At 38.5% G+C, this 25,631-nt stretch overlaps 3 protein-coding genes and 1 non-coding gene across 6 annotated transcripts; all 4 read right to left on the bottom strand.

The window, feature by feature from the left end:
• Positions 1–11,075: 11,075 nt before the first annotated feature.
• Positions 11,076–13,741, bottom strand: LOC121766416 (UDP-glucose 4-epimerase GEPI48-like). Its single transcript, XM_042162709.1, has 9 exons — positions 13,503–13,741; positions 12,943–12,992; positions 12,631–12,766; positions 12,443–12,544; positions 12,111–12,338; positions 11,866–11,944; positions 11,663–11,745; positions 11,451–11,542; positions 11,076–11,374 (listed from the first exon to the last, which is right to left on the bottom strand). Exons 1-9 carry the CDS (start codon positions 13,683–13,685, stop codon positions 11,281–11,283), a joined length of 1,047 nt encoding a protein of 348 aa, XP_042018643.1. The 5' UTR covers positions 13,686–13,741; the 3' UTR covers positions 11,076–11,280.
• Positions 13,742–13,814: 73 nt separating this feature from the next.
• On the bottom strand, positions 13,815–13,887 carry TRNAA-CGC. The gene has a single exon. It is a non-coding gene; the product is annotated as a tRNA-Ala (tRNA).
• Positions 13,888–14,346: 459 nt separating this feature from the next.
• On the bottom strand, positions 14,347–17,602 carry LOC121768610. Of its 2 annotated transcripts, none has more exons than XM_042165139.1 (7): positions 17,443–17,602; positions 16,986–17,052; positions 16,848–16,906; positions 16,672–16,761; positions 16,370–16,509; positions 14,973–15,030; positions 14,347–14,625 (listed from the first exon to the last, which is right to left on the bottom strand). In XM_042165139.1, the coding sequence occupies exons 2-7, from the start codon at positions 17,050–17,052 to the stop codon at positions 14,461–14,463; spliced, it is 579 nt and encodes a 192-aa protein (XP_042021073.1). In that variant the 5' UTR covers positions 17,443–17,602; the 3' UTR covers positions 14,347–14,460. The 2 variants fall into 2 exon arrangements, 1 of the variants encoding a protein (XP_042021073.1); XR_006043392.1 differs by having other exon boundaries at positions 14,560–14,625; positions 14,973–16,262.
• Positions 17,603–21,181: 3,579 nt separating this feature from the next.
• On the bottom strand, positions 21,182–23,659 carry LOC121767793 (nucleoside diphosphate kinase 3-like). Of its 2 annotated transcripts, XM_042164121.1 has the most exons (8): positions 23,537–23,659; positions 22,747–22,878; positions 22,425–22,462; positions 22,276–22,326; positions 21,889–22,056; positions 21,683–21,795; positions 21,450–21,587; positions 21,182–21,364 (listed from the first exon to the last, which is right to left on the bottom strand). In XM_042164121.1, the coding sequence occupies exons 1-7, from the start codon at positions 23,601–23,603 to the stop codon at positions 21,464–21,466; spliced, it is 693 nt and encodes a 230-aa protein (XP_042020055.1). In that variant the 5' UTR covers positions 23,604–23,659; the 3' UTR covers positions 21,182–21,364; positions 21,450–21,463. The 2 variants fall into 2 exon arrangements, with proteins under 2 accessions (XP_042020055.1, XP_042020054.1); XM_042164120.1 differs by having other exon boundaries at positions 21,182–21,587.
• Between the last annotated feature and the right edge of the window lie 1,972 nt (positions 23,660–25,631).

The raw sequence follows: 25,631 nt of genomic DNA, 5'->3' as shown, positions 1-25,631 counted from the left end.
GCCGTCGCCACCGTCACCGCCGTCGCCGTCGCCACCGTCACCGCCGTCTCCGTCGCCACCGCCCCCGCCGCCTCCGTCGCCACTGTCACCGCCGCTTCCGCTGCCGCCTCCACGCAGATCGTCATTCATGCTCTCGAGCAATGTGAAGAGAAATCTCTTCTCCTGGGGGTCCGTCGCCGCTCGCCATTCGGCTAACGTCTTCACCATCATCTGGCGCGTTTGTTGACGCGCGAAGTACTTGAGATCCTCTGTAGACTGGCGGTCAAAGGGGGATGCCGACTGGACCTCCTGGGAACCCCCGGCGACCCCCCTCGCCTCCAATTGCGCCCGCTTTTGCCCAATGGGGCGAGGTCGGCGGCCGAACGAACGAGGGTTGGGGAGCACCTGGTCCGTCTCGGGGAGGTCGTGGGAACCACCGCTGCTGCCGCTGAAATCCCCGGTATAGTTCAATCGCTGCCGTTTCGGCATGATTTATTACGTCATCGTGACGAAGCCAATTGCGGGCAAGCGAGAAGGCGCCAGCGCGCTCCACGTCGCGCGGGCGAGTGGCGAGGCGGCTCCCCATCCGTCTCGTTGGGACGGGCGTCTCGGCGGGATGGTGACGAGACGGGACGCTGCAACGCCTCCCGCGTCCGTATCGTCTCGGAGGGACGAAATAAGAGACACCCGCAAGATGCGCTGCGGGTGCTCTGACAAAACACAGAATTTGAAAATTTCTGACTACTTCTTCCCTGCTTCTCTTGTCCCAACTCATATTTTTCATTTCTCACGTCGTCATTTTCCTCAAATTTCCGTCATGACCACAAATCCATAATTCATAACTCTCCTCATATATCTATTTTAACAAATTAAATTTTATTTTTTTTAACTATCAAACTAATTTATAAATTACAAAATGATTTCATTAAATTTTGTCAAAACTACATTAATTGTCAAAACTACATTAATTGTAGTTACGAGTTGAAAGTTTGAATTAAAAATATAAGTTCACCCCAATATTCCTTATGTAGCGGCGCGGCGTTATCGAATATCAATGCTCTTGGGTGTCCACAATAGTGGAACAGCCACGTCTTAGCAAAAAAAAATAATTGTCAGCCTAGTCATCAAACGGAAAAGCATCGCCGTGGCGCAGCCGCTCGACCGCCAACTTCCCACCCGGCGCAGCCAAATACTCGGTTGTTGCATCACCGCCGCGGCGCTTGGTCGGCTTACAATAGGCCGCCATGGCGGCACTATTGTCGACACTCTTATGGATAACATATTTTAGAAGGAGTCTGAACGATATTATTCTAGTCTTGGAAGTTAAACAAACTAGTATTAACCCCGAGCTATACACGTCTTAAAATACTATTATATATATATATAGAGAGAATTATATTCAATGTCGAACCAATTTTAATGACCGAACTAGAGAACAAATCATGTCCACCCATTTTGTTAATCTTATGGTCATAATTAATTCTCTCAAATATTATTAAATATTGTCTACATTGAACATGATATTATAAAATAGCGTGTGGGTCCATTTTGTAATTTTAACTTTGGCAATCATTTCCTTGATTTCAGACCAGTTAATTTGGAAATGCATTTCACACGATTTTAAATTGTCCTCGTCATTTGCAATTCAATCTTGAAATATATTCATAACTGATTTAATATGATTGCATAATATTCACACGATTCTAATACTCCTCTTCATTTGCAACGTGAAGTTATTATAAGTTATTTCCAGTTCTCGAGTGAAGTTATTCTATTATAAGATGAAGCAACATGATTATAAGATGAAGATATTATATCACAAGATGAAGTTATTTATTTTGGACTGTTCAAATTTTGTTCATTTTAATCGAAATATTTTCATTTCTCGGGTGAAGTTATTTCATTATAAGATGAAACAATGTGAGTATAAAATGAAGTGAGTGGATAATTAATTTCTAATTTCGATTCATTTTTAGTGTATTTTGTGGCGAGTTCTGATTTCTCAATGGTTTTCAAGATATGAGTTTCGATTTGTTTGATAGTTCAAATTTGGTTCATTTTAGCTATATACCGTGAATTAATTACATTATAAGATGAAGTTATTTCGTTAAAAGATGAAGAAATTTTATCATAAGATGAAGCTATTTGTTTTGGACTATTCATAATTGGTTCAATTAACCAAAATATTTCCATTTCTCGGGTGAAGTTATTTCATTACGAGATGAAGTACAGTGATTATAAGATGAAGTAGTATTATATTTTCCATTGTATACAATTTTCAGATCTGGAACTTGTGGATTTCCTGACATTGACATGAAGCTTCCCATCCTCGCCAACTTCAACCTGCGTCTCCAGCGGCTCTTTCCCGCCTAGCGAAATGACATCCGTGTCGACGCGGAAGGAGATGATCGAAGCAGTGGTGTCGGGGAACTGCTCGGAGATTAAGGATCGGGCGCCGCGGTACTCGAAGAGGAAGAGCATGAGCGTGTATCAGATGATGCACTAGAGGACGACGATCTGGACCATGAGGCTGCCGGAGTCGGCGCCGTACATGCCTTTGAGCAAGGGGATGCCCATGACGAGGGTGTTGGGGAGGGTGGAGAGGTAGAAGACTAGTGTTGATGAAAGGAAAAGCGCTACGGTTGAGAAATGGTGTAGTGAAACGACGGAGAAGAGAGTGGTGGTAAAGCTGAAGCGGCGGAGAATAGAGTGGGAAGTGGAATGGGTGCGATTTTTTACCCTAATTCATAATACCATCATTAACGCCACCCTCATTTTTACCATATTTAACCACATTAAGAAATGACTAACATGCCCTTTGGATGAACAATTTAATTCACAAGATGAAATTCGAATTTATGATGTAGGCTCTCTAATCTTAGCCACTAGATTAAAATCCATTGGCTAATATTTAGTCTCTAGTTCTACACTAAGAAGGTGTTGTGGGAATAAGGGGACCCTATATATATATATATATATATATATATATATATATAGGGAGATGATCAAAATAAGTATGTGTTTAAATCCAGAAATGCAGACCAAATCTTGGCCCTAGGATTAGATGATCTAATGGTCAATAATTAACCAAAAACACGGAAGGTCATAATTAAGCAATTTTAGGTCATATTATAATATTTGGGTTTAATGTCATGCTAAGATCGTTTTAGGTCATGCTTTGTTAGCATGACCTAAAAATTACCTAATTATGACCTAAAAGTGACCTAATTATGATATTGTTCTGCGTTTCTGTATTTAAATCTAGTTTTGCATAGATCAAAACCCTATATATATATATATATATATATATATATATATATATATATATATATATATATATATATACACTAACAGGGATGTGTTAATATGACAACACTATTTATTGTAGCACCATACCACCAATTTAGGCCGTTAGATCTGAAGATCGTGTGATCCTCAAGCTGCCATGTGGCAGCCTATTTTAATTAAATTAGAACATAAAAAATGCTGAAGGGCAAAATCGGTATTCTCTATTTTCAGTTTGTTACTAGATTGCAGTCTTACTCTATGAACATTGCAGTGTTACTCTATGAATATTGCAGTGTTACGTGTCTGCATAATTCGTAGTAGTTTTTTACCTTACTAGATTGCAATCTTACTCTATGAAACATTGCAGTCTTACTCTATGAAACATTGCAGTGTTACTCTATGAATATTACAGTGTTACGTGTCTGCATAATTCGTAATAGTTTTTTACCTTACCAGATTGCAGTGTTACTCTATGAATATTGTAGTAATGCTAAGTAGTATTTGCAGTTTATATATTACCTAAATTTGTTTAGGTTTCAAATTAAGTTATTGACCAATTACACCTAGACAGCAATATCCCCTACATTATCCAGCAATCCGGACTCTATTTCAATAAATTGATCTCAAGCGTCCATATACCAGATCCGACAGATCAAATTAGTGGTAGGGTGTCACTCTAACTATGGTAGCACCCTAATACTCCCCCATACTAACAATATGTTAAATAATTATAAATATATAAAATTAAATAAGTTTAAATTTAAATCAATATGGAAATACTTATTAGTTACAACGCTTATATAAGTCTTTATACCAAAAAAATTTATCCTTAACAACATATACATTTCAATACTAAAATAATATAAATATGAAATTAATATAAAATATTTATTATACTCCTTCCGTCCCATGTTACTCGCACTTTTCATTTTGGCCGTAAATTTGTGATTGATTTTTTAGTATAATTAAATTATAATTCTAAGTGTAATAAGACATAAATTAATAAAGAGGCTTTTAACTAAATCAAACATATTAATTAAATACATTAATTCTAACTTAAACTAGAAATAATGTAAGTAGTTTGAGACGAGCCGAAATGGAATAGTGCTAGTAACACGGGACGGAGAGAGTACAACTAAAGAAAGTAAGAGGGCTATGGTATCGCCATAAAATAATACCGAATAACAAAATAAAGAAAAAAGAAATAGTAAAACACAAACACAACCATACACACACTATTATAGGGCCACAACATCTCTCCCCTGCTTATTTCTCGCTCCAGTCAAATGTTGACTTAACATCATCCTTATTTTACTTCTTAACGTTCAAATTGATGATTTATGCATGTAAGTGAAAACAATGTGATATATTGTGCTCATTGTTTTCTTTGTTTCCTTTTGTCATTTCGTTGGCTTTGGGTGTTTTCATTGCATAAAAAATAATGGAAGTGACGAAGTTGACGACGAATGCACAAAGCAAGAAATTAAAACAAAATATGTATATAGTTAGCTTTCGTGATTTCTTTATTGTAAAAAAGGAACTACTCCTATTATAGCTAAGACATAAGAAATTAAAACAAAACTAACAAAAAAAAAAGAGTGAACCTCAAAAACAGCTCATGGACTATGGGTTTATCTTGCTCATAGCCCCTGGACTTTAAAAATATCCTCAGACAACCCTGGACTAAAAGTTTATTTCAAAAAATGTCATTTTGCCATTTTTTTAGGCGAAAATACCCTTTTGAGGGTTTGGGCATTTCGGTCATTTAACTATTTATGCTTTTGAGTGTGTCGGCATTATATGATTTGTGCAGGTTGTGTCATTGATTGTTTTCTATCTCCTCTTGCCTCTCTTTTAAATACTATGTGGTAAACTCAATTCTCTCTCCTATCTCACTTGTTTTCTCCAGAAAGGGACGAAGGGTCTGTGCAATACATATGAATCCCCAGCCCGTAGGAACAAAAGCCAATAAGCTGGTGAAGATATCAAAAAAATTGAAGTAGGTAAACTGGAGCAAGGCAACTATAACAACTACTCCAGAGATGATCACAAGGAACTGAACCAAACGATAGTTTTTAACCAATCAAAGGCCAAAGGGTTAAAAATAAAGGGGCCTAAAATCCACGAAACCACTAAAAACCAACCAGTAACACAACAGTCAATGCTATGCCAAATAGAGCCGACCCCACAAAAATGCATACACAGTGAGGAGAATCATCATGGTTAGGCATGCACAAACCGACCCGGCCCGCCGGTTAACAGCCGGTTCGGGCCCGCCGGTTCATGAACCGGAACTGGGCCTGGAACCGGCGGTTTGAACCGGCAGGCGGGTTGAAGGGTCGAAAGGGCCGGTTCAGGTTCGTGAATATCTCGACCCTTGAACCGGCGGTTCAAAACCGGCGGTTCGGCGGTTCGAACCGTCGGTTCAAAGGGTCGAACAGTGTTTCGTAGGTTAGGGTTCGTAGGGTTCGCGTAGGGGTTGAGGATAGCCGTTGGAACCGGCGGTTTGCGGGGTAAACCGCCGGTTTAAGGGGTAAACCGGCGGTTTGTCGGGGTAAACCGGCGGTTCGGGAGCCGGTTTTCGCCGGTTCCGGCCAGTTTTCAGAGGCTAGGTCGTAGGGTCAGTGATTAGGCCTGCAAAACCGGTCGTAAACCGCCGGTTTTCGGTCAGAAACCGCCGGTTTTCTGACGCAACCCGTGACCAACCCGCCGGTTTAGGGTTGAACCGCCGGTTTCGGCGGTAAACCGGCGGTTTACGGCAGATTTCAAAATTTCAAAATTTTTTTTTTTCATCCAATTTTACTCCTATAAATACCCCCACTTCTCCTTCATTATTCCTTGCCTCATTCCTTGAATTTTCGGAATTTCATTCTCAATCTCCATTTCTCTATTCTCTCCTCATTCTCTCTAATTGCGCAAGTTTAATTCTACACTTTCTACTCACTAGTCACTACTATATTTGTTGTGCTCATAATTTACCACTTCTTTTATACGTCTTAATACATATTTCATTCCAAGTCCATATTACTTTTCATTTATCAATATATTCAATATGTCTTCTTCTCGTGGTGGATCGGGACGTGGTGATCGGGGCAAGGGAATAGCCCAAGATCAAAGCACTACGCGTCCCTCAAAATCTCGACGACCTAGTCGTCGAGATGTTATGGAAGAGGTTTCCCGATTGGCAGCCGAACGCATGCAAGTAAGTAATGAAAAATTTGTTTTCCAATTCACATGCACAAAATTTCATTAAATTTTTTTTGCGTTCATACTTTTAACTTCTACGTACATAATATTTGTAGATGGAAGAAGATCAAAGGACCGCCATGCTACTTGCTGAAATGCAACAAGGTGGGGGTAGGGGAGGTCGTTCCCAACAAGATGAGGAGTTCGACGTTACTATATCGTCGGACTCGGACAACAACGAGGATAGATCGCATTCTCGTATTCCTTCTAGCACCGGAGGAAATGAGGAGATGCCTGCTCCCCCTGCACCCGCTAACCCGACAAAAGCTTTGAAATCGGACATTTTTGTCAAACACTACAAGAGGGTCCCGGTGGTGATTCCAAGTCCTCACGATCCGAACTCTCAAGAAGAGACTTCAGACTCTCATGTTTACTGCAACTATTGCGATAAAGTGTACAAATGGACCGCCGGTGGTGGATATGGCACCCTCCGTCGCCATTTAGTGGCAAAGCATCCGGTAGAATGCGGCACTGCCTCTACCCAAAGCCAACTAAACTTCCAACCCGCCGGCTCGGGTTCGTCAGGTGCGCCTCTATTTAAATATGAAAAAAAGAATTTTGATGATTCAATGACTAGATGGGCGGCTATGAAGCATATGCCCTTTAATGTTTTTGATGACAAAAGTTTTGAGGTTACTATGCAAAGTGGGTTGAATGTAGCAATCAAAAGAATAGGTAGAATGACCGTGCAACGATCTACCGTTCGGCAGTGCTTGGAGAAAAAGGTAGAATTATCACGTTATTTAGTTAACATGGGCCACAGGGTGAACATTTGCTCAGATGTTTGGACGGATTGTTTTAACCGTCATTCATACCTGGGTATTACGGTTCACTTTGTGGACAACAGTTGGACTTTGAACAAGCGTTTAATTGGTTTTAGAGAATTTGAAAGTCCACACACTGCACCCGAAATTGCTTCTTTGATTATACAAGTGTTGAATGAGTTCCAGTTATGCAACAAGATATTTTCTATTGGTTTTGATAATGCAACTGCCAACACCGCAAGTATTGCCGATTTGATTGCGGCTTGTACACCGGTAATTGGAGGTAAGTATTTTCATCAAAGATGCATTTGCCATATTTTAAATTTATATGTACAGGATGCGCTTGAATTATGGCAAAAGCATGTTTCTCCTATTAGAAATGCAGTTAGATTAATCCATCAAAAGTCAGCTATTGGCAAAGCATGGAAGAAATATTGCCATCAAAAGAATGTCAGGCACACGAATTTTACTATGGATGTGTCTCATAGATGGAATTCGACATATGATTGTCTGAATTCTACTTTGACACATAAAGATGTTTTATGTGATTTTTATAGAACTAACCCCTACCGTGATTTATATCTTTCGCATAGTTGTTGGGATAACTGTTTGACTTTATTTAAATTGTTCAAATATTTCAAAAATGCTACTGTTGAATTGTCGGGTGTTTATTATTGCACTGCTGTTCGTGTTTTGGAGCATTACATGTACATATCCCTTGGTTTTAAAACTGCAATGAAAAATGCTTCCTCTTCTCCCGAGTTAATGTGCGTTTTGTATTATATGATTGAAAAATGGCTCAAGTATTTCAGTGAGATTCCTAACGTGTTTTTGACTGCAAAGGTATTGGATCCAAAATGGAAATTAGCAGGTACCACGAGAATTTTAGATTTTTATTATAACAATTTGAGTTCAATTGATCTTGGTCCCCTTCTAGCAATCCAATCGGATACCAGTGACGAATTTGGAGTCGACCTCTCAGAAACCTTTCAAATAAACCTCCCGGACCGGTCAGTTGTGCAACAAAACCTCGAGTATAACTTGCGCTCTCTCTACACCGAATATGAAACCAAGTATAACACCACTCACCAAGTCAGAAGACCCCCTCCTCCACAACATAACTATGGCTTTGCATTTCAAGCCGATTATGATGACCCCGACGCGCAATCCCAACTAGCCGACCTATACAACTACAGCACCGGCGGAAGGTCCTCAGGTATGGTCAGTGAAGTAGATTTATATTTTGAATCACTCTTTTCCTTTGGTGATGAAGGTCCTACTCCTCCCGCCCAAATCGACGTCCTCGATTGGTGGGGAACCCACGAGAAAGATTTTCTCATCCTTGCTTCAATGGCCAAGGAGATTTTTTCTGTTCCGGCTTCCACCGTCGCCGTCGAGTCCGCTTTTAGTGTTGGCTCGCGCGTTTTGGATGAATCAAGAAGTAAGCTCTCGGCGAAAAATATGGAAGCCGTGATGTTACTTGATGATTGGGCCAAAGCTGACGTCCGAGAACAAGAAAATGATTGGAATGATCGTCAAGAGGGATCACAAGATGAATTCACCGGGGATGAAGATTAGGCCAACCGTCAACCGCCGCCGGCCAAGCCAAATAGGTAAGTAAGGTAAGAGAACTACGTGGACTTTGATTCTCTAATGCAAATGAGCAATTGGGATACGTAGTCATTTTTCTTTTATTTCTTTTATATCTTTTTTTTCCCATTAATTCCTACTTTAAAAATATGCAAATACAATTACATAATTGTATTTGTATATACTCTAGTCGATGAAGTATATTTCTCTATACGACTAAATGAGGGAAACTTTTGACAATTCTACTATAATTGTTGATTGTTAGACGAAACTCAACATTTAAAGTTGAATTGCTAAAGGTGTCCTTAATTTAGTTATGTGGAAAGATCTTCTTCGCCGGTTAAGAGTATATATATAATACACTTATAAGTTATACGTTTAAGAACTTCAACGTCGTTTCTTGTCATTTGTAATTAGTTCTTCACTAGTAGTCTCATTTGTATTTAAATTTTGTTTAACACTTCAAGACCGCCATATGTTTTCAGTTTGTAATTGTTGTAACTTGTAACGTGTAATTTGTAAACATGCAATTTCAATAAAATTGCAACTTTAGCCGTATTTTTTTCAATTTTATTTACTCACATTGCATACAAAAACAAACTTGAAAAGTGTAATGTAATTTGATTAAAATTGAAAAGTTGAAAAATGCAAAAAAAAAAAAATCGTGGAACCGGCGAACCGGCCCGGAACCGGCGGTTCAAGCCGAAAACCGGCGGTTTTGAACCGCCGGGTAACCCGCCGGTTTTTTGAACCTGAACCGGAACCGTCCGAAGCTAGGCGGGCCGGTTCAGGTTCGTGAATATCTCGACCCTTGAACCGCCGGTTCGGGCCCGGAACCGGCGGTTTACGACCCTTGTGCATGCCTAGAAATCATGGTATTGAAGAAAAAGCCAACGGTTGTATAAAAGAAAGAAAGCATTCAGAAGAAGTCCAGCCGATGACCCAACCTATAAACAACTCGACTTAGTATCTGCTCACCATTCCCGCTGGCAACCTTGGCGCAAAGGAAGAAGAAGGGAAGTGAGATAGGAGAGAGAAAACAATCAATGACACAAACTGCACATATCAAATAATGAGCTGACACACTCAAAAACATAAATAGTTAAATGATCAAAATGCCCAAACCTTCAAAAAGGGTATTTTCGCCTAAAAAAGGCAAAAGAACCATTTTTGAAATAAACCTTTACTCCAGGGTTGTCTGATGATATTTTTAAACTCCAGGGACTATGGACGAGATAAACCCATAGTCCATGAACTGTTTTTGAAGTTCACTAAAAAAATATATATACTAATATTAAAAATATGAACTAACATAACTCAAACAATCATCAAAATAGGATTTCAAAATGCTATTTTCAATTCACCTTCTCTCACATGACTCTCTTTCCATAGCCTCATACTCGCATCTTCCACGTCGTCGCCTTTCACACTCTCTCAAATGACTATATCTCCACCACCTCCGTGACTCTGTCTTTGTTGACGGTGTTATGATAGGCTGTAGGTCATCGAGGAAGATGAATTGCTTGGTTTAAATTTTTTTCTGCAAGTAATGAGGATTCGAGTAATAAGAATGCAAATAACACATATTTATAGACCAAAAATAAAGAAATATTTAGAAACTCACTAATTAGCAGCGATAAATTTACATTAAATTAGTACGAAGAGGCTACCTTGAAACGTCTCATACCAAATTCTTTACAAAATGTTGTTTCAAAAGATTATTAATACAATTCAATTCCTAATAATAGATAGCAGTTACAAATTTATATAAATCAATTCTTAATAAGGCAACGGTTATAAATCTTATAAGTAAAGTAACTGTCATTTCATGGCTTAATTATACACTCTTTAAATTATTCATATTCAAACTCGCCCTTTTGATATATGTATAGATACACATCTTGAATCAATATTTAAATCAGTAGCTTGATATTGGACATGACCAATTTTTTTCACTCAATAATATCGTGATAGAGAAGTATACGAGGAAGATAATGAAAAGAATGAAACATATGGAATTTTCAGTACTAATATAATTTTGTAACTGTTTTGTCTTAAGTTGTCAAAATATAAAGATGGGGTTGAATTACAAACAAACGAAAAAACTATGTTCAAGAGCAACTGAGCAAATCCAGTGACCAATATTGATTAAAATCATAAATTTGTGTAATGAAGTTATGAAAGTCATGCCAAGAACTAGAAGAAAGGTGTTTTAAAGCTGAAACTACATAGAAATACCAAATCCGACATTACCACACATCAGTCCTCAATGGCCAAGGCTTGTTACCAAAAAATGGACTCAATATATGAATACACTTTACCTCAAACCTACCACATTTTTTGGAGCATAAGTTTTACATGAATATCAGCTGCAAATAGACGACAGAATAAACGAAGAAGGTAGCTAGCGAAATCAATCAGTCGACACTCGAGGCTCGTAGCCATATGGGTTCTTGTTCGCCCAGTTCCACTGATCTCGGCATATCTCATCAATTCCATATTTTGCCCTTCAAGTAGGCCGAAATTCCGTTAGCCTCTATGTACTAAATATATCAAAATGTGTGACAAAGTTTGAACACATACTTCCAGTTCAGCTCTCGTTCAGCTTTCTCCGTTGAAGCGTATACGACCTCTGCATCACCAGGCCGTCGACCAGCCATAACCAATGGGATTTTCTGGACAACCAGATCAGAGAAACTTCATTGTTTGCCTCTCTTGTTGGTCATTATATGACTACCGTGAACCTCATGTGATTAATTCATCGTAGGTATATACATGTCCTTAGAAAAACTCACCTTCCCGGATGCTTTCTCAAACGCTGCTACCATTTCCAACACGGAGGTTCCTTTGCCAGTTCCTAGATTATAAACCTCGCAGCCTGTACACACGTTTCAACGAGATCGTTTCAACAAAACACACTACAAGGGGAGAATTTTTCACGAAAATGTGACGAACTGACAATACAAGAGTATGTGAATAATATGACCGGAGCTCATACCTACAGAAGGATCAGACAGTTTGTTCAGAGCAGCAATGTGGCCATCAGCTAAGTCTACCACATGGATATAATCGCGTACCTGGAAATTCAATAAAAAAAAAGGCATTTAAAAACTTGTAATCTGAATCATAATGTCATGATTTGAAGCAATGAATTGGCATAAGATGTAAGAATGTCTGAGCATTGAGATTAAAACAGCAGAAGATAACTAGAACCACGATCTATGTCATAAACGAAGTTCTTACCCCAGTACCATCCTTCGTTCCATAGTCAGTTCCATAAAGAGTCAGTGCATGGCGCCTTCCAACAGCTACTTGTTGCACAAAGGGCATGAGATTGTTTGGGATTCCACGAGGATCATCGCCAATAGCACCGCTGGGATGTGCACCAACCGGGTTGAAGTACCTCAGCAATATGATTTTCCATGTGGAGTTAGACTTATAGACGTCACAGCACATTTCTTCACCGAAAAGCTGGAAATACAAATACAGTCAGTTGAGTTGGTTAATGAATATACCACAATTCTTTTCTCATTTTTGATCTCCAAATATTGACATTACAATTGCCAAAATGTTACCTTTGTACGTCCATAAGGATTCAAAGCGCAGATGGGGGATTCCTCGTTACAAGGTACAACTTTTGGCCAACCATAAACAGTTGCTGACGATGAAAATACGAGCTGAGATTTAACGACAAAGAAACCAAGTTCATACAAGAGAAAGAAAGCGATAATAAGGGAACGAAAGAGAGATTTTGCAGGACTACTTTTTTACATCCATGGGCAGCCATAACTTCTAGCAGAGCAATTAACCCAATAAGGTTATTGTCATAATACATCAAGGGTTTTTGCACACTTTCTCCAACTGCTTTTAACCCCGCGAAATGAACAACAGCATCAAACCTATATCAAGTGTATGCAATTTGGTTTCGACATCTTAACACACAGATAATGTAAAACGGAAAAAATTAATGAATTTCATAAGTAACAATTAAACACAATATGATTCTATTTCTATCATTTGGTCAGCCAACTCAGATGCAAACTCAGCTTAAATACATGATTTTAACAGGACTTACTTTTCAGAAGCAAAAAGCTTTTCAAGTGCTGGCCTATCGCGAAGATCAAACTGCAATCAGGTACCAATGTATTATGTATAATAGATTATTGGAGTTAAAATTCAAAGTGTAGCAAGTTGATGACAGCAACCATGTTAGATCAATCAAGTCTCTATCATTTTAACTCAGACAGCAATAAAAATTTAATACTCTAAATTATACACATAAAATATATGGATATATATGTATCAACAGCCACCTAAATATTTAAAGATCAAAACAAGAAAACTAGGAAAGATGAATATCCACACATCCAAAAGTAGCAAAACAGAACTAAGTTGAGACCACATCACTCGTTACATCAATCAGACAATCAAAATCTTAAACAGCTGCAAATAACAAATACTAACAATTTAATCATAGTTTCTCAAACCACAAAGATTAAATTTTTTCACCAAAACAATCATATTGATCACAAAATCCCAAATAATTGATATGGCCAAGATCAAATTTTTTTCAGCACCCACAAATCAATCAAAACCACCGAAAATGTTGAACCCAGAAAAGGGAAGAAGAGAAACCTTGCGAAAGGAGAGTTTGGGGGCATGATCTTGGGCGAGTTGTCTGACTCTTTCAAGGGAAATCTGAGAGGAATTTTCCAAACTATCGACGACGACCACCTTGTAGCCTCCGAGAAGCAACTGCAGCACCGTGTGGCTTCCGATGTAGCCGGCACCGCCAGTGACCAGTATACTCAACGACATCGCACGCCAACAGAATACTAGTAAATCCCTCTGTGATTTTAAAACCCCAAAAATAAACTTACGTACTGTATATATATATAAGTTGCATCAAATAAATTACTTTTGCCTCAAAAAATTAAAAGGTGGTGGTGGAGGTGCGGGGAATCGAACCCCGTGCCTCTCGCATGCGAAGCGAGCGCTCTACCATATGAGCTACACCCCCATGCTATGTCATACAGAGCACCATGTACTCTATAGCACATTGATCACGAATTACTTCTAAATAATTAAACAAATGCAAAATGAATCCACTGATATGTCACTGTAGAATAATTCGCGGAGAGATATTAATTAATGATTTCATTTATAATAATTTCTAAAGATATTAGCCTAGAAATATACAAATAAAAATTTAAAAAATTGCACATGATCTTAGAATTACATGAACTTGCAGAAACCGTCCAAAGTTCGTATTTTTAAGAGCTAATATCTCTTTTTACAATCCCAAATATGTTAGATATCAAAATATTTTTCTCCCCTCAATTTTTTCTAATATGAGAAAAGAATCGGACTTGAAAATTGGCTTGTTAAAGTTGCAAACAGTACTTCCTTGTAATTGCTGAATTAGTTTCTAAGCAGATAAAAAAACATTCATTCTGTATGAGAATGGGTGGTTTAGATATTTTTGGAGAAGACTGCTCTGCTTTAGTATATTTATAGTTTTATATAAATATCCCAGTCAACAACATGCAAAGCTAACTACAGTTCTCAAAAGCAATCTAAGCCGGAGGAGCTACTAGTTTTGGTTATATCCTCTCGCCCACGGCACCCCATGCTGGCTCCTTCCATTTCTTCGTGATCCGTTATTCTGTTGTGACAAGACCCTCATTCTTTCTTCTTTCATGTTACCAAATAGAGCGTCCAAGGTCTGAGGCTTCTGTGCGGATTGTTGTAGCGTTTTCTGCACATAAATAATAAGAATCGACTAATCAATATGGCTACAAACTATCAAAAACTCAGCAGAGGCCCTAGTAGCGTTGTCAGGTGGTTGTGGATAAGGGAGCGTATGAGCTCAAGCAATACCCAACATCATTTCCACCTTTAATATGGCTTCTACTTAAACTACCTACCATCCAATAATTAGTATGCTAAGAACGTAACTTCATACATCAAACCTAAAAAAAATCTCTTGATCTTTAGCTTCTAAGGAAATCATGTAACAATGCACAAGAAGAAGAAAAAGTTATACATAATGACAGAATATGGAAGCATAGAATGGTTCAGTGTTAAATGAAGGGATGTCTGTACCTTCACAACAAAGCCAACTCTTGCTACAGCATTCTTCTGGAAAGTCGAGGCCCCAGCCCTGTAAAAAGATTATATCACAGATTAAATATATATGCAGGTGAAAATAACAGTGCCTTGGAAACAAGGCATCAAGTCAGAAAGATCCCTCAGCTTAAGTGATCAGTTAACCACGGTCCAGAAGCAACATGACAAACTTGTGGATCTCTTATTTTATTCGATACTTCATAACCAAGGAAGATATACCCAGACATATCTGAAGCTCATTATCAACTTACAGACAACCACAATTCAGCATTTGCCATTTGCCAAGACTTATGGAAAACAACCCCTCCTTCAGGGGGCATTAAAAAAGTCTTCCCTGGCTCATTGAAACAACATAAACCTTAGCCGAAACAGTAGATCAACCCCCAGACACGCCATAAACTTCATGGGTTTCTCACAGCCAATTATTTATGTTGAAAACCAAGGAAGATGGAAGTATTGCTTTAGCTGGCAAAAGAGCACACACAAAACAAGCTGGTCTGCATCACTAGCCCCAAATATTCATTCCAACCAATAATGCTGACTAAGTAGGTTCATGTTTAAACAACCATTTGTTAAACAAAGAAAGTAATACACCCCACCCAATTCACTCCCGTGGCCATCATAATATGGAGCAGATGCTGAATATTGTAGAATATTGTAGAACACCAGAGATGCCCAGACCATGAGCAATAACATGTCCACTTAATTATCCCCCTAATATAATACAGGCTTGTCCAAACACCCAAAGAGACTATGAAAAGCTGGGGCAATCGTTTAACGAGAGAGTTTCAGATGATTTTGTGTCTTGAATGCAACAACTAAAACAGAAAGATCCTCCAATAACACTTCATATGCCCCCGAATAAACCTATTCAACAACATTAATAATTTATAGGAGATATTTCAAGTAGGGCCAGTTTATGATATTAGTATACCATAGCAAACAGTCTATGGGGACTTAACACCATTTTCTCTTAACTTCCACAGGGAAATTCGTTTGCTTCACTTATATCACTGCAAAGCATAATTTCTTTGGCAGTAAATAGCCAACAAAATTTAATTAACCCATCCCACATGTCATGCACCCAAACGCCAACTGCAGGGGGTTAACTAATAAGGCTGAAAAAGCCATGATTTCAACGACACAAGCAAAAGTTCCCAGAAGAAGCCAGCACCCAACTAAATGAAAGACAACAACCACTTGCGCTCTGGGAAATAGACAAGTGGATGGCATGGCATAGTCTGCCACGGGAAAGCCATCAATTACCTGCATTAAAACAGAAAAGGAATTAACCCCATCACCATGTGTTAAAAGAAAATTTTGACAGTCCATAATTTAGAAGCATAGATGCTCCAAGACAATCACTGGTGTACCTTGATTTATTAGCATTCAATGGCCTAAACTGATTAGAAGCTTTGTTTCGAATAGGAGCAACAGAAGCCTTTTTAGCAGCCTCAGTTGCCAAAGGGAACTGATTTCCCTGAAAGTTTGACCTCCTTTTAGCAAGAGCACCCTGTCAGGAGAGAACAGAAATTATCATAGTACCAGGAAAATTACAGAGTATTTTAAGTGACAGCAAACCACACCAATTCTTAACACTTCCAGATATTACCATATCAAAACATAGATACATATCATCACACCACAAGTAGATTCTGATGGTTATTACGCATACCTGTCTGAGGGAAGTTCTTGTGTCCATAAACCTTTTGACTTTCAAACCTTTATCTTGGGAAGCATTGTTAAATGATTTCTGACCCTTATTCTGTAAGTATCGAAACCATTTAGTATTTCAGAAAAGATAAAAGAGAATATATGTCCCAAACAGAAGAGTCGAAGGATGGGCCTTACAGAGACTCTTTGTTTGTTCGGCTTCATACCACGAGTCTTCGAAATTTTGATGATGTCATCTGAATTTGAATGGAACAAAATCTTAAGCAAATGCAACAATGAAACTGTAGACCATCATCATATTACTAAAATGCATACCCAATGACATATCCATTTTCTTCTCTGTAAGAGCGATAGCCTCACTAGTTAGGGGCTTAGCTGCCATCTGTATTTGGGAAGAAAGGTCATGCATATTAAACACCGGAGATAATCCCAAAACATAGGTAGACACAGCAACAATGTCTATCAATAAATTAAATTAATACTCCAATTTTTTTTCAGCTCGCATATACACTCCTTCCTTTTCTAATTTCTCAATGAATAAATAATATCACAATCGGCAAACGAAGTCTGAAAGACCTAATTCCACATCATAAAACGATATCGCAATCCGATACTCAGCTCGCATCTTTGCATCAATAAATTAACCAGAATCGTGCGATTCCAAATATGGTCGTGGATTACTAGCACACACTATACAAACAACACAACCAAATATAAATCCATTACGGTTAATCCCGACGCAGATTGTTTACTGTAAGCAAAAATACGGTACCTGATGATCTAATATGGTGGTAAATTGTGGAGAAAAAGCTGAATTAGGGTTTGAGCAGAAGCTAAACAACGACGAAGTAATCAAACGTGACAGCACACAATGTGATATTAAAGGGCAAAAAACAAATTTACGAATATGTGTAAAATGTGCACTTGTTAATTTCCTTCGAGCATCAGCAGTGGCGCGGAATTCCCGACGGAATTCTCAAAAACACCTGAATTCTCAAAAACACCTTCGGCCATGTTATACGAACTTTCCACTGCACTGCCACGTCATAATGACTTCTCACTGCACAGTGGCGGACATCCCCAAGGACTTCCCGAAGAACTTCCCACAATTAAAAAAAACCACAAATTCACAAATTAAATAATTTCCAGAATTAAACAATTTACGGAATTAAAATTTCGGCACAAATAGGGAAAAAAATCAATTAAATAAAAAAAAGAAAAGTACATTTCACCAAATTAAAAAAAATATTTCAATAATTAAAAACTACATCAACGACGATCTCTCCGCTGCCATACTTCTTCAATAATATCGTTCTAGAGCCGAACATGGGCTTGTCTTTGGCGCATGTCGGCAAATGCACAGATTCGATCGACATCGTCATGGGGTATCCCCATGCGTACATTGCTAGTGGCCACGCCGTGGTTTGGACCCGCAGCACCAGCATCATCATTGGTCCAATCAGTTAGTGCTGGACCTTCATCTTCGACAATCATGTTGTGCATGATAATACATGCGTTAATGATGTCGGCGATGCTATAAACATACCACAACCGTGTTGAACCTTTCACTGCCGCCCATCGAGCCTGGAGCACACCAAATGCCCGATCCACATCTTTGAGCGATGCCTCCTGGCGACCCGCAAAATATATCTTCTTTTCATCTGCTGGGCATCTGATCGTCTTCACAAAGACGGGCCACATAGGGTATAGCTCATCCGCTAAATAATAGCCCATATTGTGTTGGTTGTTGTTGGCGACGCTGTTGACGGCCTGACCAACGCCCATGCACTGCTCGTTGAAAATGGGCGACGACTGGAGGACGTTGATGTCGTTGTTAGACCCGGCTACTCCAAAATAGGCATGCCAAATCCACAGCCGGTAGTCAGCTACCGCTTCAAGGATCATCGTGGGGTTCTTGGCCTTGAAACCAGTAGTGTACATCCCTTTCAAGGTAGCGGGGCAGTTCTTCCATTCCCAGTGCATACAATCTATGCTGCCTAATATCCCCGGAAACCCGTGCTGATTCCCGTACATATCCAGCAGAGCCTGACAATCTTCGGGGGTAGGCATCCGAAGATACATATCCCCGAATATCTCCCTAACGCCCTGACAAAAATACTTCAGGCAATCGCGGGCAGTTGTCTCGCCGATGTGGAGGTACTCGTCGAACATGTCGGTCGCGCCTCCGTATGCCAACTGCCTGATTGCGACAGTGCATTCTGAATCGGCGTGTGGCCGGGTTTACCAGCCGCATCCTCCAGCACCCTGAAATACCCGTATCGACGCTCCAAAGCGCCCACGATACGCAGAAAGAGTGGACGATGCATCCTAAACCGTCGCCGGAACAGGTTCTCCCCAAACCGTGCCTCCGGCGCAAAGTAATCCTCATACAACCGAGCGTGGGCAGCGAGGTCGTCCCGAGGTATTATAGTTCGACGATGGATGGGTCGAGGTACCGCCGGTGCCAAGGCCGCTTATTCCTCCCTCTCCGCTAATTCCCGCACACGTGCATGAATCAGACTCATCATGTGTTCATAATGTCCACCACTACCACTACTAGCCATTCCGGATATATAAAAAATTTGTAGAGAGATAAACTTGTTAAAACAAGTGGTGCGAATGAAATGCAGTTCAACGAGCCGTATATATAGAAATTTAAAATAAAAAATAATGCAATAAACGGGAATTCCGCGCGGACGTCTGTGGGAGTCAACGCAATGGCGGACGTCCGCACGCCCGTCGCGACAGAACTCCGCGTAACGCCGCAGAACTGCGGTGTCCTCGGCGGAATTCCGTATCCGTGCATACCATGCCCAATGGCGGACGTCCGACGCAGAATTAAAGTACGCCGGTCGGAATTCCGCCGGAACGGGCGCGATCGCTGATGCTCTTATATATTTTGAGATATGGAAAATCTAAATCTCAATATATAGAAACGCTGTCAATGTTATTACAATTATAAAATATTGTTTGTTTATGTCGGACATATTACCCTATTATTTTCTCTTATCGTCGTCGCTCGAAGTTGACAAAACATAGATTTGGGATATATACTATTTGACATGACATGTATTCATGTCATTATATTGAATATTAACTTTAAAATCTTCAGTAAATTAAAAAATGATAAATATGTTACTATAATTTTGCAATTAATCAAGATTACGACACTGACATAGCTTGACGACTTACTTACATGGCATGACGACTTACTTACATGGCATTATCAGATGTTAACCAATTTTGACGTTGACATAGCTTGACAACTTACTTACGTGGCACTATCAGACGTTGACTAAAACGATCACACATTATAGACAGTGAAATGATGTTATATTACACTAAATTAAATTATAATTAAACAAATTAATTTAATTAATTTAGTATAATACATCATTGTTTTGTTGTTTAAAATATGACATTTTGATTGACACGTGATAGTGTCACATAAATAAAATATTAAGTTATGGCAATATCAAAATCTTGTTGCAAAGTCAAAACAAATTAATTTACAAAATTTAAAGTTGATAATGAAAAACTGAATTGACAAAAAATAGTAGTAATTGGGTGCGCTAAAATGCTAACTTTTCTTAAATTGCTAACTCATCAACGTAGTGCATTAAAAATGTCAACACGATTACATTAAAATGTCAACACGATCACATTAAAATGTCAACACATATTTGTGTTGTCATTTTAATAAACTGTGTTGACATTTAAATATCAATGTCAACATAATGAATTAAAACATCAACTCAAGTTTATGTTGACATTTCAGTATCATCGTGTTGACATTTTTAATGCATTGCATAGATGAGGCAGCAAGTTAGCAACTTAAGAAAAGTTAGCAACGGATCATACCCCTAGCAGTAATTAATTGCAACTAGGGGTGTCGAAACGGGTACCCGCGGGTACCCGTACCCGGAGAACCGGGTACCCGTACCCGTTTGTAGCCAAAATCTTTGTCCCGTTACCCGACCCGCACAGTGACAGGTACCCGCCTTGTCGGGTACGGGATACCCGTACCCGACAGGCGGGTACCCATACCCGACCCGTTTGTTATAATTTACCAAATACTCCAGCACATAGGTTACGTGTTATAATTCTAAAACTCATCCCCAAATACTTGCCACCTAAATCTATATTTTAATGCATAATCTATATTTACCAAATACCCGACCCGTTTTATGGTAACGGACAAAAGACTTAAACAGATATTAATTAAAAAATTTAATACAATATTTATATTTAAACGGGTATATAAGCGGGTATCGGGTATACCCGATACCCGCAAAAACATGAAACTCAATACCCGTACCCGAACCCGTTCCCGCTTATGTCGGGTAGCGGGTACCCGAAACCCGACGGGTAACGGGTCGGGTGTGCGGGTACCCAATACCCGCTACCCGTTTCGGCACCCCTAATTGCAACATATCGAAGCCAAATTAATAGCAATTATTTGAATTCGAAAAAACTCATCTAAATTTCGATCATTTTATAAATGACCCAATCTCAACTTCTAAAATGTTTATTTCCTTTTTTGTCTGCTTTACCAGCAATTTCAACAAATACTGTAAAAGTCACAAATAAAAAGGTGCATTAGCCAAAGGCAGAATGCAAGATTGCTAATATTAGAAGACAACTGCGGCAAAATTTGATCAAGCAGATTCCCTCTAACCAATGCTCTTTCTCACCTAAAGAAAGCATGAAATCACCATCATTTCTTTTGCTTCCCCACTCTTTATTCAAGCAAGGCAGGCTATTATTTTGAACAAATACCAAAAGCTGTGAAATCAGTTAATGCCGTATATCCATTTCTCCGCGTTGCTCGTGTAGTTAACCAGCTCCTCAGGTTTGAACCACAGCTTGATTTCATCCTTGGCGGTTTCAAGGCCGTCGCTTCCATGGATAATGTTTCTGCATCATGCAAGTACGGTTGTGTTAACTAGGCCGGAAAAGTTCAACAAAATGATGAACATATCAAGATATAGTAGCAATCAAAAAGAACTTACCTTCCCACTACAACAGCCAAATCTGCTCTGATTGAACCGGGTTCAGAATTCTGAGGATCGGTCGATCCTATGAGCTTGCGGCCGTATCTGATCACCCCTTCGCCTTCCCAAACCTGGATGAGTACATAGGTGACATGTAATGAATTTTTCTAGAAATGTTTGAGTAGAGCAACAAGATATAGGGGTGGTGGATTAATCATTGTTACCATGGCAAGAACTGGTCCGGAGCTTAAGAAGTTGCACAGCCCATTGAAGAAAGGCCTATCCTTGAGATCATGATAATGCTTCTGAGCAAAGTCCTTTGGAGGAACTATAATCTTGATTCCTACAAGTTTGAAACCTTTTCGTTCGAACCGGGAGACAATCTCAGAGATCTAACACCATAAGGGACTTCATCAGAGTGAATGCAAATTTGCTGACACATAGGTTACTTTAACTATACATTCGTGTTTTAGGATAAAGAAAGGCGAACTAAACGTCGCACTGCATACTAACCATATAGAATGCAAACAACCTGATCAAATTGAATCATGTTTTGAATTGAATAGGCACTTAACAAGGAATGATGAGAAAGAATCAAGACAGTAGGATACCAGTCCTCGTTGCACCCCATCTGGTTTTATGGCAATAAACGTCCTCTCCATCTTCAAACGAAGTGAAAACAATGCAGCGTCAGTGAGAAGGATTTAATGAATGGTAGTTAAACATGAGCGTCGAGACGATTCATCTATGAAAGAAGTACCTGAGCAGCATGTGCTTCCTGCTCTTGAAGCATGAAGGCTGCCGTATAAAGAACAAAAGCAAAACAGGACAAGTGAGAATTTATGTCAAAGAAGCTCAAATCTAATGCCTTATCAGCATACTAAGTTTATTCATGCTAACATGAAACTGGAATTGGTGAGAAGATGTCAAAGGTGATAGATACTACTTTCTCTACAGGCATTAAATCACAATTTGGTATTGTCATCTACTATTCAATTAACCAATTAAAAATATACAACAAACTAAAGTAAGAGCTCAAACAGATATGCTACAAATGAAAGGAGGTAAGAAAGTTGATTAACCTGCAGCAGGCAGAGCAAGGACTCCAGATATCCAACCTCTATATGCATTTCCCGACTCCGATAAACTGTATGAAGCTAAATATGACATTCTTCTTCTGCATGAAACTACAGCTGCTGTGGCTGCTTTTCCTCCTGAAAAAAGATTTTTTTTTAGCTTCGTTTTCTGATAAATGCGACTCCATTGATTTATTTCTAAATCCACTGATAGAAGTCACTTTGGTTGCATAAAATATTCCCAGATTCCTATTAGTTCCATATGAAGAGAACTTGTCTTAGATTCCACGTTATGGACTAACCAATATTTGTTGATTGATTTTTCTGGTCATTTTCACCAGGTTGTGGATCTAAAAGGCGAGTAGATTGGTTTTGGAAGATCGATTCGAGATCTTTATTTTAAGAGATTTGACTTAGATATGCAATTTTTGATACTTTCCAAATGCATGGTTTTTATAAATGTATTTCATGAGATTCAATCTTACAACTCAATCCTAGATGAATAATCATGGGATAATTAGTCATAGCTAACCCATGTGACTAAAATAATCCCACGACTCAATTTTAGATTATATCTTTGTACTATTTTATCTAGGAAACTTAACACCACCTAAGTGTAATTCTGTGCATGGTATTAATATTATTATCAGTAACTTTTCAGGGGAAACATCTTGTTTTGAAATAGGCATGTTTCACTTCATCTACCAAATATGATGCATGCAATTAGGAAAAATGAATATGACAATGGAAGTTTTGAATCAAAATCTGAATCAAGTTTCCTAAGATTACACATAACCTGAAAAGGAAGGAGAGGTGCGCTTCAAAGTAGCAGATAGGAGCGATCTGTAAATCTGAGATCTCATTTTTGGAGAAGAACGATGATTTAACAATCTGCAGAAGGAAGTGAGAGTGAAGTGAAAGTTTATATGAGTAGAGACAAAGGATTTGTTACACACTTTGGAAACGCAAAATAAGGCTTCAATAACGCCAGGAATTGACTGATTAATTTGTTCAGATTAATTAATAACGTTGTGAGTTCAATTTTAGACACATGAATTTGGTATATGATTTCATTTATCACAAACTTTTCATTAATTATGTGGTCTCTACGTCGATGCTTCGGTAGTTTAGTTTAGGCAAAACACATGTTAAGGTCATTGTTTTGATTCATTTTGTTTAATTATGTCCTACAAATTTTTGGTTTATTAGGTTGTTGTACCAATATATTTTGTTTCATTAGATTTTGTATTAATGCATTTTGATTTAAGAGGTCTGTATACTTTTATTTTTAATTTTGTCGGACTTTTATTTAACAGACTTCACTAAGTTAGTTAAATTTATTTATTTTTCATTTTTTCTTCTATTTATTTTTAAATTAATAAAGTTACAATATTTACTCAAGAATTACTGGAAAAATTAAAATTTTTAGATAGTGCCCATTATCAATTTATGAAAAAAATTCAATGATTTTTGTGTCATTATAGTCGGTTGTTGGTCCCTCATAAGAGATTATAACTAAAACCAATTGGTGATAGGAGAAGAGATTCATGAGACTTATATAGTGGATTAATCTCTTTGTGTACACCGACGTGGGATATTGTTACATTAATTTTATGCTTCAATTGCCAACATACAATGCAGTCCATGTAGTCAGTGTGTTACAAGCCACTTAGCCAAAGTCACGAGCCTTGACTTGATTATATGACCACCAACTTACAATGAGTGAGAATGGTACTCCCTTCGTTCCATAGTAGTGGAGTCATTTTGCCATTTTGGCACATTCTGTAGTAGTGAAGTCATTTTTCTTTTTCATAAAAGTCAACATATTTCTTTTCACTTATTTTTACTCCCTCTTACTTTATTCTCTCTCCATCTCTCTACCTTTTTCATTTCCTACTTTATTCTTCCTTTACTTAACTCATTTAACAGAATTTTCTTAATCTTCGTGCAAAAAAGAAATGCCTCAACTACTGTAGAACGAAGGAAGTATATAACGGTGGCAATGAGAAATTATTTTCAACCAATTAATCACAAATATTTAATGTAAATGGATATCTTTACTAGATAGATTAAAAATACACGTATTTGAATATCATTAGGGGCCGACATGTTATTTTTATTCTTTATCTCAAAGTTGTTTATTAATTTTTATGTATATGTTCATTTGTTTATTGTGCTTATTCGTCATTATCATTTCTCTCTAAAAAAACTAAATTGTTACTGATTTTTAATCTATCCTGTGTATATTTACACGCATATGAAGGGGATAATTGAGGAATCTCCCTCGTAATATATTGAACCAAATTAAACCATTGATGTTTATATATACAAGCGATGATTGTTATAAAAAATGCACATAATTAGAACTTATAATATGCATTATCATTTATCTATATAAGTAAGTGTGGCCATTTTTTTTGATTAAAAAATTGCTTTATCAAAATAAATGTGACTCCAAGTGGCACTACAAGTGTGCAGGTTTTCACATGGACATCTGCTGTAAGAGATATGTAGAGATCTTCAGCCTTATCCTTATTAGTCACATTGCATTAATGAGTTCTGGATATTACAAGCTTCCTCAGTTCACACATACAGTACTATGAATTATTGATACATGTGCGATGAAATAAGCCAATCACACTATAGACTTGAAATTTGAAATTTCAAAAGAAGCAGTAGTATATCAAAATTGTCTACCGACAGAGACGTGTTGCAGTCTTTCTAAAAGGCCAATGTGAGCATCTCCAATGGCGGACGTCCGGTTGGACGTGCGCGACGGGCGACCGGGACGTCCGCCATTATAGCAGGGGAGGTCGGATACGGACGTCCCGTGAGGACGTCGGCGCGACGGGCGGGCGGACGTCCGCCATTGTGGCGTGGGCCGGACGTCC

Source organism: Salvia splendens, chromosome 15 (genome assembly GCF_004379255.2).
Source record: "Salvia splendens isolate huo1 chromosome 15, SspV2, whole genome shotgun sequence".
Lineage (NCBI taxonomy): Eukaryota > Viridiplantae > Streptophyta > Magnoliopsida > Lamiales > Lamiaceae > Salvia > Salvia splendens.
Note: the sequence above shows the minus strand (reverse complement) of the source record. Positions and strands in the feature narration are given on the sequence as shown.